At 50.1% G+C, this 13,748-nt stretch overlaps 1 protein-coding gene across 1 annotated transcript in view; it reads left to right on the top strand.

The window, feature by feature from the left end:
- LOC144755671 (chromodomain-helicase-DNA-binding protein 8-like) overlaps positions 1-13,748 on the top strand; it is a 1,307,007-nt gene that overhangs the window by 642,113 nt on the left and 651,146 nt on the right. The window contains 1 exon segment of the mRNA XM_078644841.1: positions 743-815. Within this exon segment, the coding sequence (XP_078500967.1) occupies positions 743-815 (73 nt within the window).

Below are 13,748 nucleotides of genomic sequence, written 5' to 3'. Positions count from 1 at the left end.
AAGGCCATGTCTACAACAGTATGCTGGTGCGAAGGGTACTTGTCATTGATATCTGCCAGGCGGTGACATGAGCATTGGTGCATACTTTCAAGAAGCACTTCTGCCTAGACAGCCATGCTTGGCAGAAAGGATTCTTCAGCTGCTCAGTTATGCTCGACTTTTTGCTATGAGCAGACTCTACAGATATTATACTTTGGAGAGGTACTGCTTTGGTATCTATTCTAAGGCGAGGTATATGCTGTTAGAAGTATCCACCAGAAAATAAAGTTACTTTTGAAATGCTATTTCTGGTGGATGCTTTAACTGCAGACATCTCACTGCCCATCCACCTCCCCGTTCTGTGGAGTGTCCTCTTTTCAACATGTAGAGGAGCCAAGTAGGTACGTGGCCCACTGTTGCCAACAGTTGTTCTCGCTCTGCATCTGAGGGTTGGAAATGGTAAAGTATAACATATGTCAGCACATAAAGGTGGCCCTTATATGGGTGTCTGCTCCTTCTATTCCATGACATTGTGGAGCCGCACAAAAGGAGTAGTGCTGTGAAGCAATCTCTGAATTCAGTGTGGAACCTGGAAGAGATTCCAAGGTGTAGAATCTAGAGTTAAACTTTACACCAAAAAGAGCGTTATTACAGGTTAGTAATTTCTTCCATTGTCTCACAGTACTATCACTAATAAAATATCGCCTCTGTAAATACTGCCAGGTGATGTCATTTAAAAAAAATCGTGTGTTCTTTTCTTTAGTGTGGACTTTGATAAGGATTGTGAGGACCCCGAATATCGTCCACTCCATTTGCAGAGGGATCAGGATGAGGAGGTATGCATTACTGGGATGTCTCCATTCAAGTTTACACCCTACTTAATTCACTCCATGCCCTTATAGTTTTGACCCAGGGAAATTTTACATATTGTCTCTAATAGATGCTCAATTGTGCACTCAGTTTGTTTATTGTCAGAAGGAGGAGTTTAGGGAGATGGAAATGCTCTATAGCTTGGATTAGTGATGTGGGTTTCCACACAATATCACTTTATACTTCACAGTTAAAGGTTTATGAATTGGGAAAGGATTCTGTTTAACGAGCACTGTGGACACCGGTGCCTGGTGCAGGGTCTGGCTCTGGGCCGAGTCCTGTGCTCAGAGCTAGCCTCACCTAGCCAAAGTCTGTGCGTGTGCACACCTAGTTCTAATCAACAGTACTGGTACAGGGCCTGTTGCAAGTGGCCAAAAGTTATACCACCAATGTATTGAAGGTGTTGCAAGCATCCTTTCCTAGTAACTCCCAAGCCCTTTAACAGTATGATACTGAAAATAACAAAGAATACTTGTACCAGAATGTTTAATAAGGCTTGCTGCTGTGTGTTATAAATAGGATGTCCTGTTTTTAGTGTTTATTGTATGGGGATTTCAGTGGTGTTGTATCAGTATTTCTCAAACATAATGAAATCAGTGCATGGCATTGTTTAGGCAGCTGCCAAGCCCTCAAAATAGACAAAAACTGTGATTTTCCACGGTTTACAACATGTTCTTATGCAGTGATTGTTATAAAGCACACATTTAATTTAAAGGAGAAGTAATACAGGATATGTAGCATCTTTTCATTGAGTGTGTGTCCAGTGAATCTATTCTACACAGTTTTAAGCAAGGATGTCGTTTTTGCTCATCACTCATCTTAACTCTCATACTCTCTCTCAGCCCTCTCTCTGCTTTGCTGCACTATTAATGGATTTAAAAAGTAGGAGAACTATATTCAAATATTTTAATAAACAAATTCCTGTACAGTTAGGGGTTATTCACCTACTCCTTACTGAATATTATTACATTGTAGGGGTGGTAAACCCTTCCAACAGCATAGTGCCTTGTAAAACGTGTTATATTTTAAATTTTCACAGGTTAATTTATAGCCCTATATTCTAAGGTACCTGAAACTTTATACTTTAAGCATACTCGCCACTGCTTTTCTGTACTCCGTTGCCTCTTTGTAAGGTAGCGCTGCTGTTGTGAGGACATTCACAGCTGCCTAGTGTCCCCATGGCACATATTTCATTTTGTCAGTCCAGACCTTTTACAGAGGTCACATTGTGCTCTGAGATTTACAAATTCTGCTGTAAATATTAGAAGTATGGCCTCAAACACGCCAGCAGTAAATTGCAGTTGGGTATAAAGCCACAATTAGCTGATGGTATTGCACATAACATTATGATACTGTAGTATCCCCCCACAGAGGACAATGACATCAGCATGTAAAGTAAATACACTTTGAAGATTATTTAAAAATAGATGCACAGCAAGCCACCAACACCTCTGTCATCCAGCATGTAAGTAAAACCTAAAGCATTTTACAACGACAGCGATCTGACACTCAAGCGTTCCTAAGGAAGTCTGGACATTAGTAGCACTGTGCTGTGCTGACTGATAAACAAATACTACAGACACCTTGCAGCTACAAATTTTGTTGATATGTGGAAAATCTTCTGTCATGTTTTCACCCCATCCCATGTACTTGGTGACAGCACTCTTCACAGGTACCTGTCACTACACATTGCATTTATATTTAAACTCTGGAGTTGACCTGCTTTAAACAGTTACCTGTTAACCAAGCATTGGCATAGCCAATAGGTCTCGCTTTTGGGACCTTATAAGTGTTTAGCCATGCAACACTTGATGTTGTTGCACCAAGGTGTAGGAGAGTGGGGTCTGCAATCCTATGGTCACCCTAGATTTTTGCTTTTTGCTTCAGTGGTTTACGACTTTCCCTGGCTGTGGGCCTGCTAATCAGACCCACAGCCTAGCTGTTCTCTCTCTAAATTGACAACCATGTACTTTAGGTGCATTTACCAATTGGTACTGGGCCACCTTATCAGTCCCTGTACCCAGGGCATAGGTGTACCAGGGCCTACCAGGGGCTGAAGCATGTATTATGCCACCCCTGGCTGGCCATCTAAATCTGACACAACTGGCTGCACGACAGCTGGGGCAAGGTGGTGTAATCACCCTTTGCTGTAGATATAGTATACCTATAGCTAAACCTAAAATGGACACATCTATTCCTATCAGTCACTCCTATGGAAGGCCTTATCAATCCTGAAGGCAGAGTGCTTGGAATTATATGGGATGGTGCTCTGGCATGAGCTGAGCCCGTTTGCAGCTTGCGGAACCAAGTCCTAATAGCTGATCCATGATAACGCTATACCATATACTCTTAAGTGCATTATCAACCTCGCGGTTAAATGCTAACTCTGGTATAACATTATCAAAACATGTCGAGTAAGGTGTCATACGATTTGGAATACTACCCCCTCGCCAATTCTGGCGACGGGGGTAGCATTCCACCCTTCTAGAGGGACACGACATGTATGTAACTGTGAACCCCGGTTAAAGTTAACTCGAGCCTCAGCATCACAAAATGGATGCTGCCACCACAGACACAAGTCTGACCTCCTGCTGCTGGGAGTCCTTCCAGCGAGGATGGCTTGGACAAAGGGTTTCCTGCCTTGGGAGGTGCTAGCACCACCCCAGACAGGACTTTGTGTATTGGGGAGGATAGGCCTGAAAGGAATGAGACATGCCTGGGGCACACAAGGTGCCCTGTGCATACACCGGTTCAACCCAGTTGCTGGGGCATCCCAGCCCCAGCTCTGGCGGGAAACCGGACAAAGGATAGGGGGTGTAACCACCCGCCTTCCTGGTCCCACCCAGGGGAGGGACCTAGTCAGTAGTGCATCCCCCTTTAGGAGAATAAAGGTAGGTGCTGGTCCCATTCCAAATTAGATTATCCTGAACTATTCAACAAGAAGAAACTCTGGCCTTCGACGTTCTGCTCCACAGAAGACTGAAGAATCTCCCTTGTGGGCAAGGAGTGTCCACCCTGCAACTGCAGGCACCATCAAGCGTCCAGCGGCTTCACTTTGTCGTCTTCCCTCGAGGATCCAGACTTCAGAGCCCGACGAGACCCGGATTCCCAGACCTCTCCGAACTCTACCTACATCTACAGCAAAGCTGAGACCCGTGGGTGCGACGAGACACGTGGGACCGGCCATCTTGAACGAACCTGCACTTCGCTTCCAGCACGACTCCCGAGGTAAACTCGACCAAGTGCTCTGGGGACTGAGAAACCCCAACCCCGAGCAGCTCCTGCACCGAAGATCAGCCCTCCAGCATCCACGAGATCTGCGTGGGGCCCTTCTGCTTGTTTGCTGCTCGACGCGTTGTCTGGTCACTTGCCGGCTGGCTAGTGGCCTCCTAGACGACGAACCTTTGAATCTTTGCTGCTGGTCTGGTTGCTCCAGACTGGCCCTTGCTCCCTTCCAAAAGAGGGGCACCTCGGACTTTCCTAGTCCGCACCAGACGCTTTTCCTCCTCACCGCGTGGGTTGCCTTTGCCAAGGCCTGTTGACGCCGATTCCGGATCCAACACCGCCGACAGCGAGAGCCTGCGTGGGACAGCTCGTGCCTCCATCCTGGTCGTCGAAGACCCCTCCTGGTGCACGTGGCTGCAGGGTCAAGCGTCCACTCTTCACCTGATCGCGACGTCGACATCTGGTTCCTTCCTGGTTCCACTCCAGTCACTGGCTAGTGACTGTGAACATTGTCCCCTCTGCTTTCAGGTCTCCTTCACCAATCCACCCTTGGATTGCACCGGACATCTTCCTCCTGGTCACCTGCAGCATCTTTTCTTTCAGGCTCCATAGACTTCAACGCGAGAACCCGATGCACTTTGACACCTGTGCACCCGCAGTCCGTGGGTGAGGTAACAAGAGCATTTCGGTGCTCAAGGGTACTTTAACTGTCCTAGTGTCCAGTTCCACAGTCGTTGTTGTCCTAACTAGTCAGGATTGTCCGTACTTACCTTTAACTTGAACTGCACTGTCCATAGACGTTGTTACGCATCTCGCGTGTGAGTTCACACTCTGCACACGCGTCCCGTGGGCCTCCTATTACTTACCTGAAGTTAGTGTAGCGTGGTCCCATCGATCCTACAGCCTCTGGACAGCTCCATTCCTATTATCGACTTTCACATTCCACTTACTTAGTATATGGTTTGTCGTGCCCCTAGGGCACCATTGTAATTTTGTGCAACTTGTCGTATTTTAGTAAGAGATTGTCATGTGCTTAGCCCTCTGACCTCATAAAGAGTTCAGAGATGTTGTTATTAATAAATATACTGTTTATTTTCATAACAACCTGTGTGGTGTCCTTTCATCTGGTATTCAAGGGGTTATATTGTGGTAAAACAGCTGGCTTCACATGCCAAAAGAGTTTAGCCTAAGACTGCTTTGTCCATGCTACCATTAGGATAGCTGGTCTATAAGGTTGACTTACAACCAATCACCATAAGGGTTGTTTGGACTGATACAAGGTGATCACTAGAACTAGTGAGCATCATATATCAGGCCAACTTCTCACACAAGGATATTGTGCTGGATAACTAAGTACTTATTAGGTCCCAATAGGCGAGACCTATTGGATGCTTGTTTAGGACTCGTGCCCTGCCCTAACCTAACTATGCAGGCCCCTGATTTGTGAGCGTGCGCCCATTGCCAATACTCCACAGCCTACATATCCTGGATAACTGAAGGCTGGGTTTGTGTGATGTCGGAATCTGACGTCCACACAGGCGGGCTTTTTGCAGCTCCAAAAAGCTAGAGGGCCACGAAAAGTGGTTGAGCGATCTTGGTGAACCGACTAGAGAATGGTCTGTCTGCGAATCAGAGCACCAAGCCACTGTTAGTGCTTAGGAACAAACTGAATACCTGTTATGAGTTTGAATCTGCATACAGACAGTGTAATATAAACCAATCTAAAGTAGGTTGGATTCATTCATTAGAGCACTGACAGAGCGTCAGCCTCTAGTCCCTAAGAAAGGTACAGTGACTGGCTACCGATTGTGCGGTTAGAAATAACTAGCAGCCCGTCCCGACCTTGTCCGGGAGCAATCAGGCTTCAGGGCCCCCGCCCGCCCCAACATTGTCCGTGGGTCCCCCGGAGTAGCAGCCCGTCCCGACCTTGGCTTCAGGGCCCCCGCCCGCCCCGACATTGCCCGTGGGTCCCCCGGAGCCTTACCTCATCTGCCGCACCTCCCCGCGCTCCTAAGTTCACTGGTCCGCCGCTCCTCCCCGCCGCTCCTCCCCGCGCTCATGTCCGCCGCTCCTCCTCGCGCTCCTAGACGCCGCTCCTCCTCGTGCTCCTGATGTCAGCACTCACGTCGCGGCCGGCGCTACTTCCATGGGACTACTTTTTTTTCGTACATTTTTTAAATAACTTATATTTTTTTTATTTATATAGCCTATGTCCATCTGCACACCCTGACAATTACAACAATGTATCGGGTGTGTGGATTGGCGCTGTGGTTCCCGAGTTTACCCGCCTCAAAGGTTCAAAGTTCTTCCTTTATAATAGTAGTATAGATAAATAAAGAATTACACTTTATGCATCAGAATATAGAGTGTGGCGACTGAAATCAAGACAGCAGAGCAATCTATGTATAGAAAACACAACAAGAAAGTTTGTGTGGATGATGCAGCTATTTAAAAAGCTAAAACGTAGCTTTTAGATAAGGGAGCTCATAATGGGACATCTGCATTTCTTCAACAAGGTGTCACCCTTGCAAAATAGCTTATTTTTTTAAACTGAAAAAATAAATCTCGAAGTGTACCATTTGCATGTTATCGCTTTAAAGGGACAGATGGAGGCGTCGAAGGCTGACTGTGGCGCGTGACAGGCCGCCTAAGCAGAGAGGGTGATTGTGATGCGTGGTGAGCCGGCGGTTGCGGAGAGGTACCTAACCACAGACAGGACACAACATGTGGCGGAGGGCAGCTTGTCTTGGAGAGGCGTTTGCATCTCATTATGCAAGACCAGTGACAATGCAAAAGTACGCGGCCTGAAAACCAAGCAGAGGAGGATACGGAATGAACAGAGACAAGCTTTGACTGGCTCACTGAGAACATCAAAGCGGCCACGAAAGCGATCGCGCGCTGCGAGCAATGCGCTTAATAAGCATGACGAGGAAAGCCATATAGTGCCTCTGCTCGTAAGCGCGCGCCCACGCACATGCATGCAAGCTGTAGGCCGGCCATGGTAGCATTTTTTGAAGCCCTCACTTAAAGTCTCGCCAGGGCAGCGCATGCGCAGGTTCAGGCGAGACCTAAAAAAGGGGATGATGTATGGAAGGGTTTTATCCATTCTGTGTCCATGGGGTACATGAGATCCGGTAATGAGGGTGGCAGCAGGTTCCAACGGGTGCCTGGCGTCGAGGGCGGTGTGCCAATTACGCCACCACCCCCCTCCCGAGATCCATGGTGTGTATCCGATTCACCATTAGAGTGCATTTTTCACTCACTGTGAGGTCTCCTAAATGGCAGAACCTCAGGAGGAGTTCGCTCTTTCTCCTTGCACTTTTTACACTCTAATTTTTACTTTCACATCCCTAGGTCAGGGTGGGCCTTAGGGTGCCCATACCGCCAGGGTTTAGTACACGTTTGTCCTGATGAATGCCTGGTAAATTCACACCGTTTCAAGGCAGAAACATGTTGACTGATTCTTAACGTATTGGAAATAACCAAACAATTTATTTTGACTTTTTTCCTACATGATTTTAAGACTGTCCCAGTGATCAAGTAATAAATCTTTTTTGAAACACTGTAGACATTTTTAACCATCACTATCACCTTCTAATCACCCACTACACGTCTATTTTCACAACAACCCGCTCCGCAGTAGTTCTGGCGTTGTAGCACACTGGAGAGGCACGTGGCCTCTTCAGTGGAGCCCGATGATGAAGCATGTCACCAACCAGGTTGGTGAGTGAGGGCTTTCTATATTGACCCAAGAAGGGTCATATACCTCCTTTCCTGCTCCAATTGTATCCTAGTTGTATTCTTGGACACTCTTGCTTTGTTTAAACAAATATAACCGGGGACTAAGAGTGTTTCCTGACTCTCCCTATCTCTCCTTTTGTTTTCCTGTAAATGAGATAGTACAAATCTGAAAGAGGCACGTGAGTGATAGATTCCTTACCTCAGAATATCCCCAGGCGTCAGACTGGATCCCTAAAGTTTTTTCATCAGCAGTACCCCTGCGCGTCTATAGGCGTCGTCGTACGGCTCCGCGTACACAGCTGAGCAGTACCCCTGCGCGTCGGAAGCGGCGTCGTACGGCTCCGCGTACATCGCTGGCGTCATAGTCGCTGAAATGACATCGCTGGAGCTACTTGGCGCCCACGCGGGCTAACGTTAGTTCTTTTTTTTTCCACGCCACCAAGTGCAGATCTGGAGAGAGCTGTACCCCAAGTAATTTTTTGACTGAGTTTTTTTGTGACTTTTGTCTCTGTTTTCGAGCCTACACAGTTGCCGATGGCCTACCCACCCTTTCCGGGGCTATCGGCGACTACGGCCCAGCTGCAGGAGTTCCTGTCAGCCATGGCATGTGTCTTTGGACCATCCGGCCTCATTCTTCGATGTCGCGGGCCCGATGTCGTCATCGACGACTCAGTCGTCGATGCAGAGGGACCCCCGTTGATCCAGGCGTGGATCTCCGTCCATGCCAGTTGGCCCTGTGCAACCTCCACCGGCATCGATGAAGCTGGCTACAAATTCGCCCGACACCGTCCCCGGCTCCCTCCCCGGAGTGGGACAAGTGCCGGAAGGGTGTCGATCGATTCAGACACCCTTCGAGAATTTCTTTCCCTTTGTCCACCCACCTCCGTATGTTCCACCTGTTCCACAGGCTGTGGAGGAAGAGGAGGACTGGGAGGGGTCTGAGGACCCTCTAGCAGCCATATGCGAGTTAGACCAGGACTGGGATGAGGATTCGGAGGATGCAGGTGACCAGGATTATGCTCCTGAACCTGGCGCACTAATCTTCTGACAGAGGTGCTTCGGCCAACTTCTGCTACTACGGAGCCGCTGCTGTCCTTTAAAGACGCACTCTGACGTTCTTTTGGGCACCTGGTCCTGGCCCAACACAGGGGCTCCTGTGGACAATAACGTGGCCCGGCGGCCCCAGGCGACCATGTTTTTCTCTCCCAACACCCTACCCCGATAGCTTGGTTGGCCAGGCCTCTGCATCTCCAAGCGCATTCCCTTCTGCTCCTCCGGATAGGGAATCCAAGAAACTGGAGCAGTTTGGGAAGAAGATTTTCTCTTCCGCCAGTTCAGGCCTGCGGTCTGTGAATACCGCATGTCTCTTGGGCCCTTACTCTCTAAGGCTAAGACTCTAGAGGGCGTGTTAAGCCAGCTGTTTTACCATCACATTACCCCTTGAACACCAAGTGAAAGGACACCACACAAGTTGTTATCAAAAATAAAGTATATTTATTTATAACAAGACTACCCTGGCTCTTTATGAGACAGGGAGCTAAGCACACAACAAAACTCTTAAAGAATTACTGAAAGTCGCACAATTTACACAAATGCCCGAGGGGCACGAAAAACCATATACACAAGAAGTGGAATGCGAAGTTACTAGCAGGTAAGTAATACTTTTCTAGACTGTAGAAACGCTAGGCCTACAATGCTGAACCCTTGGATTAGAAGCAGGAGGCCTAGGGACGCCGTGTGCAGAGTGGGAACTCTCACGCGTAATGCGGGAACAAGTCTATGGATACTAGCAATTGCAAAGTTACTGTTCTCGGGCGAACCCGACTAGGTGGGTCGAAAACAAGAGTGGATCCGAACACTTAGGGTGTTGGACTATGCTGGAGCACCGGAGTACTCAGTTTACCTAGCCCAGGGGCTGCGGCTGCATAGGGTTCAAATTGCGTCGGAAACCCTTGTTGAAGAACCAGGAGCCTGAAGAAAGAAGTTGCTGGCAGGCGGCCAGTGAAGAAGTTCGTGGTGATCCAAGCCTGGATCAAGGAAGAAGACCACCTGTAAGCAGAGGGGACCAAGTTCTGAATCACTAGCCAGTGATTTAGGTGGGCACCAGGATGGCACCGGACGAAGTCACCTCGACCAGGTGAGTGGGCGCTGCTGGGCTCTGCAGTCTCTCGGACCAGGAGGCGTTGTCGGCAACCAGGATGGAGGTGCGAGCTGTCCCACGAAGGTCTCTGCTGTCGTCGTCGCTGGACCCAGGATTGGGGCAACAAGTCTTGGCAAATGCAAGCCCACGCGGTGGACTTAAAATGGAGTCTGGAGTGGACCAGGAGGGTCCAGGGTGCTCCTCATTTGGAGGGGAGCAAGGGCTAGTCTGGAGCAACCAGACCAGCGGTGTTTGTCGTCGTGAAGCGTCGTAGGAGGGCCACTAGCCAACGGGCAAGTGACCTGGACAACGCGGTGAGCAGCAAAAAGCAGAAGGGCCCCACGCAGATCTCGTGGATGCAGGGGGGCTGAACTTCGGTGCTGGAGCTGCTCAGGGTCGGGGCTTCTCTTACCCCAAAGCACTCAGTCGAGGGTCACTCGGTGGTCGTGCTGGACAAGCGTCGTGCAGTCTTTAAAGATGGCCGGTCCCTCGAGGTTTCGTCACACCCACGGATCACAGCTGGGCTGATGATGCAGGTTGAGGTCAGAGGTGCCAGGGAAGCCGGTTCTCGTCGTGCTGGGCAGTCTTGATCCGGAGGAGAGACTTACAGCAGACCGCGATGCTTGGTTGGTGCCTGCTGCTGCAGGGTGACTACTCCTTAGTCACAAGGCAGAAATCTTAGGAAGAGTCTTGAGTTCCTCTCGTAGAAAGTCGGTTCAGGATTCAAAGATTGATCTAATTTGGAAGGGGGCCTGCTCCTACCTTTATCCTGCAAAAGGGGGCTGGCACGCGACTAAGTCCTGCCCTATGGGTGGGACTAGGAGGGGGGTGGTTACACCCCTCTCCATAGGCGGGCTTTCCCCAGGTCAGGGGCTGGAGTGCCCCTGGAACTGGTTCAAGCCGGCCTATGCACAGTGAGCACCGGGGTGCCACTTGCAGTCACCTTCCTCTAAAGCCCTGCCTACCTAGAATACACAAAATCCTGTCTGGGACGGTGCTGGCACCGCCCCTGGCAGGAAACCCTTTGTCCTTGCCTCCTGCGCTGGGAGGACTCCCAGCAGCAGGAGGGCAGACTGGTGTCTCGTGGCAGCATCCATCTTGTGGAGCTGAGGCTATGTCTGACTTTAACCGGGGTTACAGGTTACATACATGTCGTGTCCCTCTAGAAGGGTGGAATGCTAACCCCGTCGCCAGAATTGGCGAGGGGTTAGTATTCCAATTCGTATGACACCTTACTCAACATGTTTTGATAAAGCGATACCAGAGTTGGCATATAACCGCGAGGATTATAATGCACTTAAGAGTACATGGTATGCGTTATCATGGAACAGCTATTAGGACTTGGTTCCGCAAGCTGCAAACGGGCTCAGCTCATGCCAGAGCACCATCTCACATGATTCCAAGCACTCTGCCTTCAGGATTGTTAAGGCCTGCCATAGGAGTGACTGATAGGAATATATGTGTCCATTTTAGGGTTAGATATAGGAATACTATATCTAAAGCAAAGGGTGATTACACCACCTTGCCCCAGCTGTCGTGCAGCCAGTTGTGTCAGATTTGGATGGCCAGCCAGGGGTGGCATAATACATGCTGCAGCCCCTGGTAGGCCCTGGGCACACCTATGCTCTGGGTACCTAAGGTACACTGTACAGGGACTGATAAGGTGACTCAGTATCCAATTAGATATGTACCTAAGGTAAATGGAATCCATTTTACAGAGAGAGCAGTAGGCCTGGGGTCCTGGATAGCAGGGCCCCAGGTCAACTAAGTCAGAAAACCAGCAAAACACCAGGCAAAAAGTTGGGGGCAACCATAGTCAGGGATCTACCTTCCTACACCCCACACACACAGAGCCCCCCACACACACAGAGCCCCCCACACACACAGAGCCCCCCACACACACAGAGCCCCCCCACACACAGAGCCCCCCCCACACACAGAGCCCCCCCCCACACACAGAGCCCCCCCCACACACAGAGCCCCCCCACACACAGAGCCCCCCCCACACACAGAGCCCCCCCACACAGAGCCCCCCCACACAGAGCCCCCCCACACAGAGCCCCCCCACACAGAGCCCCCCCACACAGACCCCCCACACACACACACAGAGCCCCCCCACACACACACAGAGCCCCCCCACACACACACAGAGCCCCCCCACACACACAGAGCCCCCCCACACACAGAGCCCCCCCCATACACAGAGCCCCCCCACACACAGAGCCCCCCCCACACAGAGCCCCCCCACACACACAGAGCCCCCCCACACACAGAGCCCCCCCCACACACAGAGCCCCCCCCACACACATAGCCCCCCCACACACACAGCCCCCCACACACACAGAGCCCCCTACATACACAGAGCCCCCTACATACACAGAGCCCCCTACATACACAGAGCCCCCTACATACACAGAGCCCCCTACACACACAGAGCCCCCTACACACACAGCCCCCTACACACACAGAGCCCCCTACACACACAGAGCCCCCTACACACACAGAGCCCCCTACACACACAGAGCCCCCCTACACACACAGAGCCCCCCTACACACACAGAGCCCCCCTACACACACAGAGCCCCCTACACACACAGAGCCCCCCTACACACACAGAGCCCCCCTACACACACAGAGCCCCCCTACACACACAGAGCCCCCCTACACACACAGAGCCCCCCTACACACACAGAGCCCCCCTACACACACAGAGCCCCCCTACACACACAGAGCCCCCCTACACACACAGAGCCCCCCTACACACACAGAGCCCCCCCACACACACAGAGCCCCCCCACACACACAGAGCCCCCCCACACACACAGAGCCCCCCCACACACACAGAGCCCCCCCACACACACACAGCCCCCCACACACACACAGCCCCCACACGCAGATATGTATGTATATTTACATACAAACACACACGTTTTCTCGTTTTGGCAGACAGTGTGAGGTCTTAAAATTTGCAGAATGTATGTGTATTTTTAATGATTTTTGTCCTTGACTCGTTATTCATTTTTACAATGGTGTATCAGTTTAAAGAGGCATAAAACGTGGAATTCCATTTAGTTAGTTAACACAGTCCATGTCAGCTTATTATCAAAAAGGAAACCAATAAATCAAGTACGAAAATCCTTTAAGATGGAGTCAATTTTGATAGCTCCGAGTACTCCAGCATGGGCTTTCAAAATTGAAATTGAGCAGTGTTAGGGACGGGGCACTGCATTTTAATGTATGTATGTATGTATTGGCATACTTGTATAGCACAATGACTGTCACCCAACGGGTATCCTGGCGCTTAGACTTCAGTAATCCATACAACGATGTTTCCAGCTACTGCCATGCTTACATTGTCCTAGGGAAAAGATGTGTTTTTAAAGCTTTCTTAAAGGAAGGGAGGTCTCCCATACTTCTCAAGGATATCGGTAGAGAGTTCCACAGTCTAGCTGCGGTAAACCTGAAAGAGCGACCTCCCATCCTAGTCCTCACAATCTTGGAAACCACTACCAAGCAAGCTGAGGCCGAGCGGAAAGATCTAGACTGGATATACCAGGAGAACAAATCCTGCAATGGAGACGGACCCTGACCATGTAGGGCCCTGAACACCAAACAGAGGGCTTTAAAGTCAATCCGCTGAAGAACTGGCAACCAGTGAAGATCCGTGAGTGCCAAAGAGGAAGAGTCAGAACGCCGCCGCGAGAGGGCCAATTTAGCAGCGAAATTCTGTACTCGCTGCAGTTTTCCCACCAAGGTGGCAGGCGCCCCCAGAAGTAGTGCGTTACAGTAGTCC

This window comes from Lissotriton helveticus, chromosome 5_1 (genome assembly GCF_964261635.1).
Source record: "Lissotriton helveticus chromosome 5_1, aLisHel1.1, whole genome shotgun sequence".
In the NCBI taxonomy this organism is placed as follows: Eukaryota; Metazoa; Chordata; class Amphibia; order Caudata; family Salamandridae; genus Lissotriton; species Lissotriton helveticus.
The sequence above is the reverse complement of the archived record's forward strand: the minus strand, read 5'-3'. Positions and strand labels throughout refer to the sequence as shown.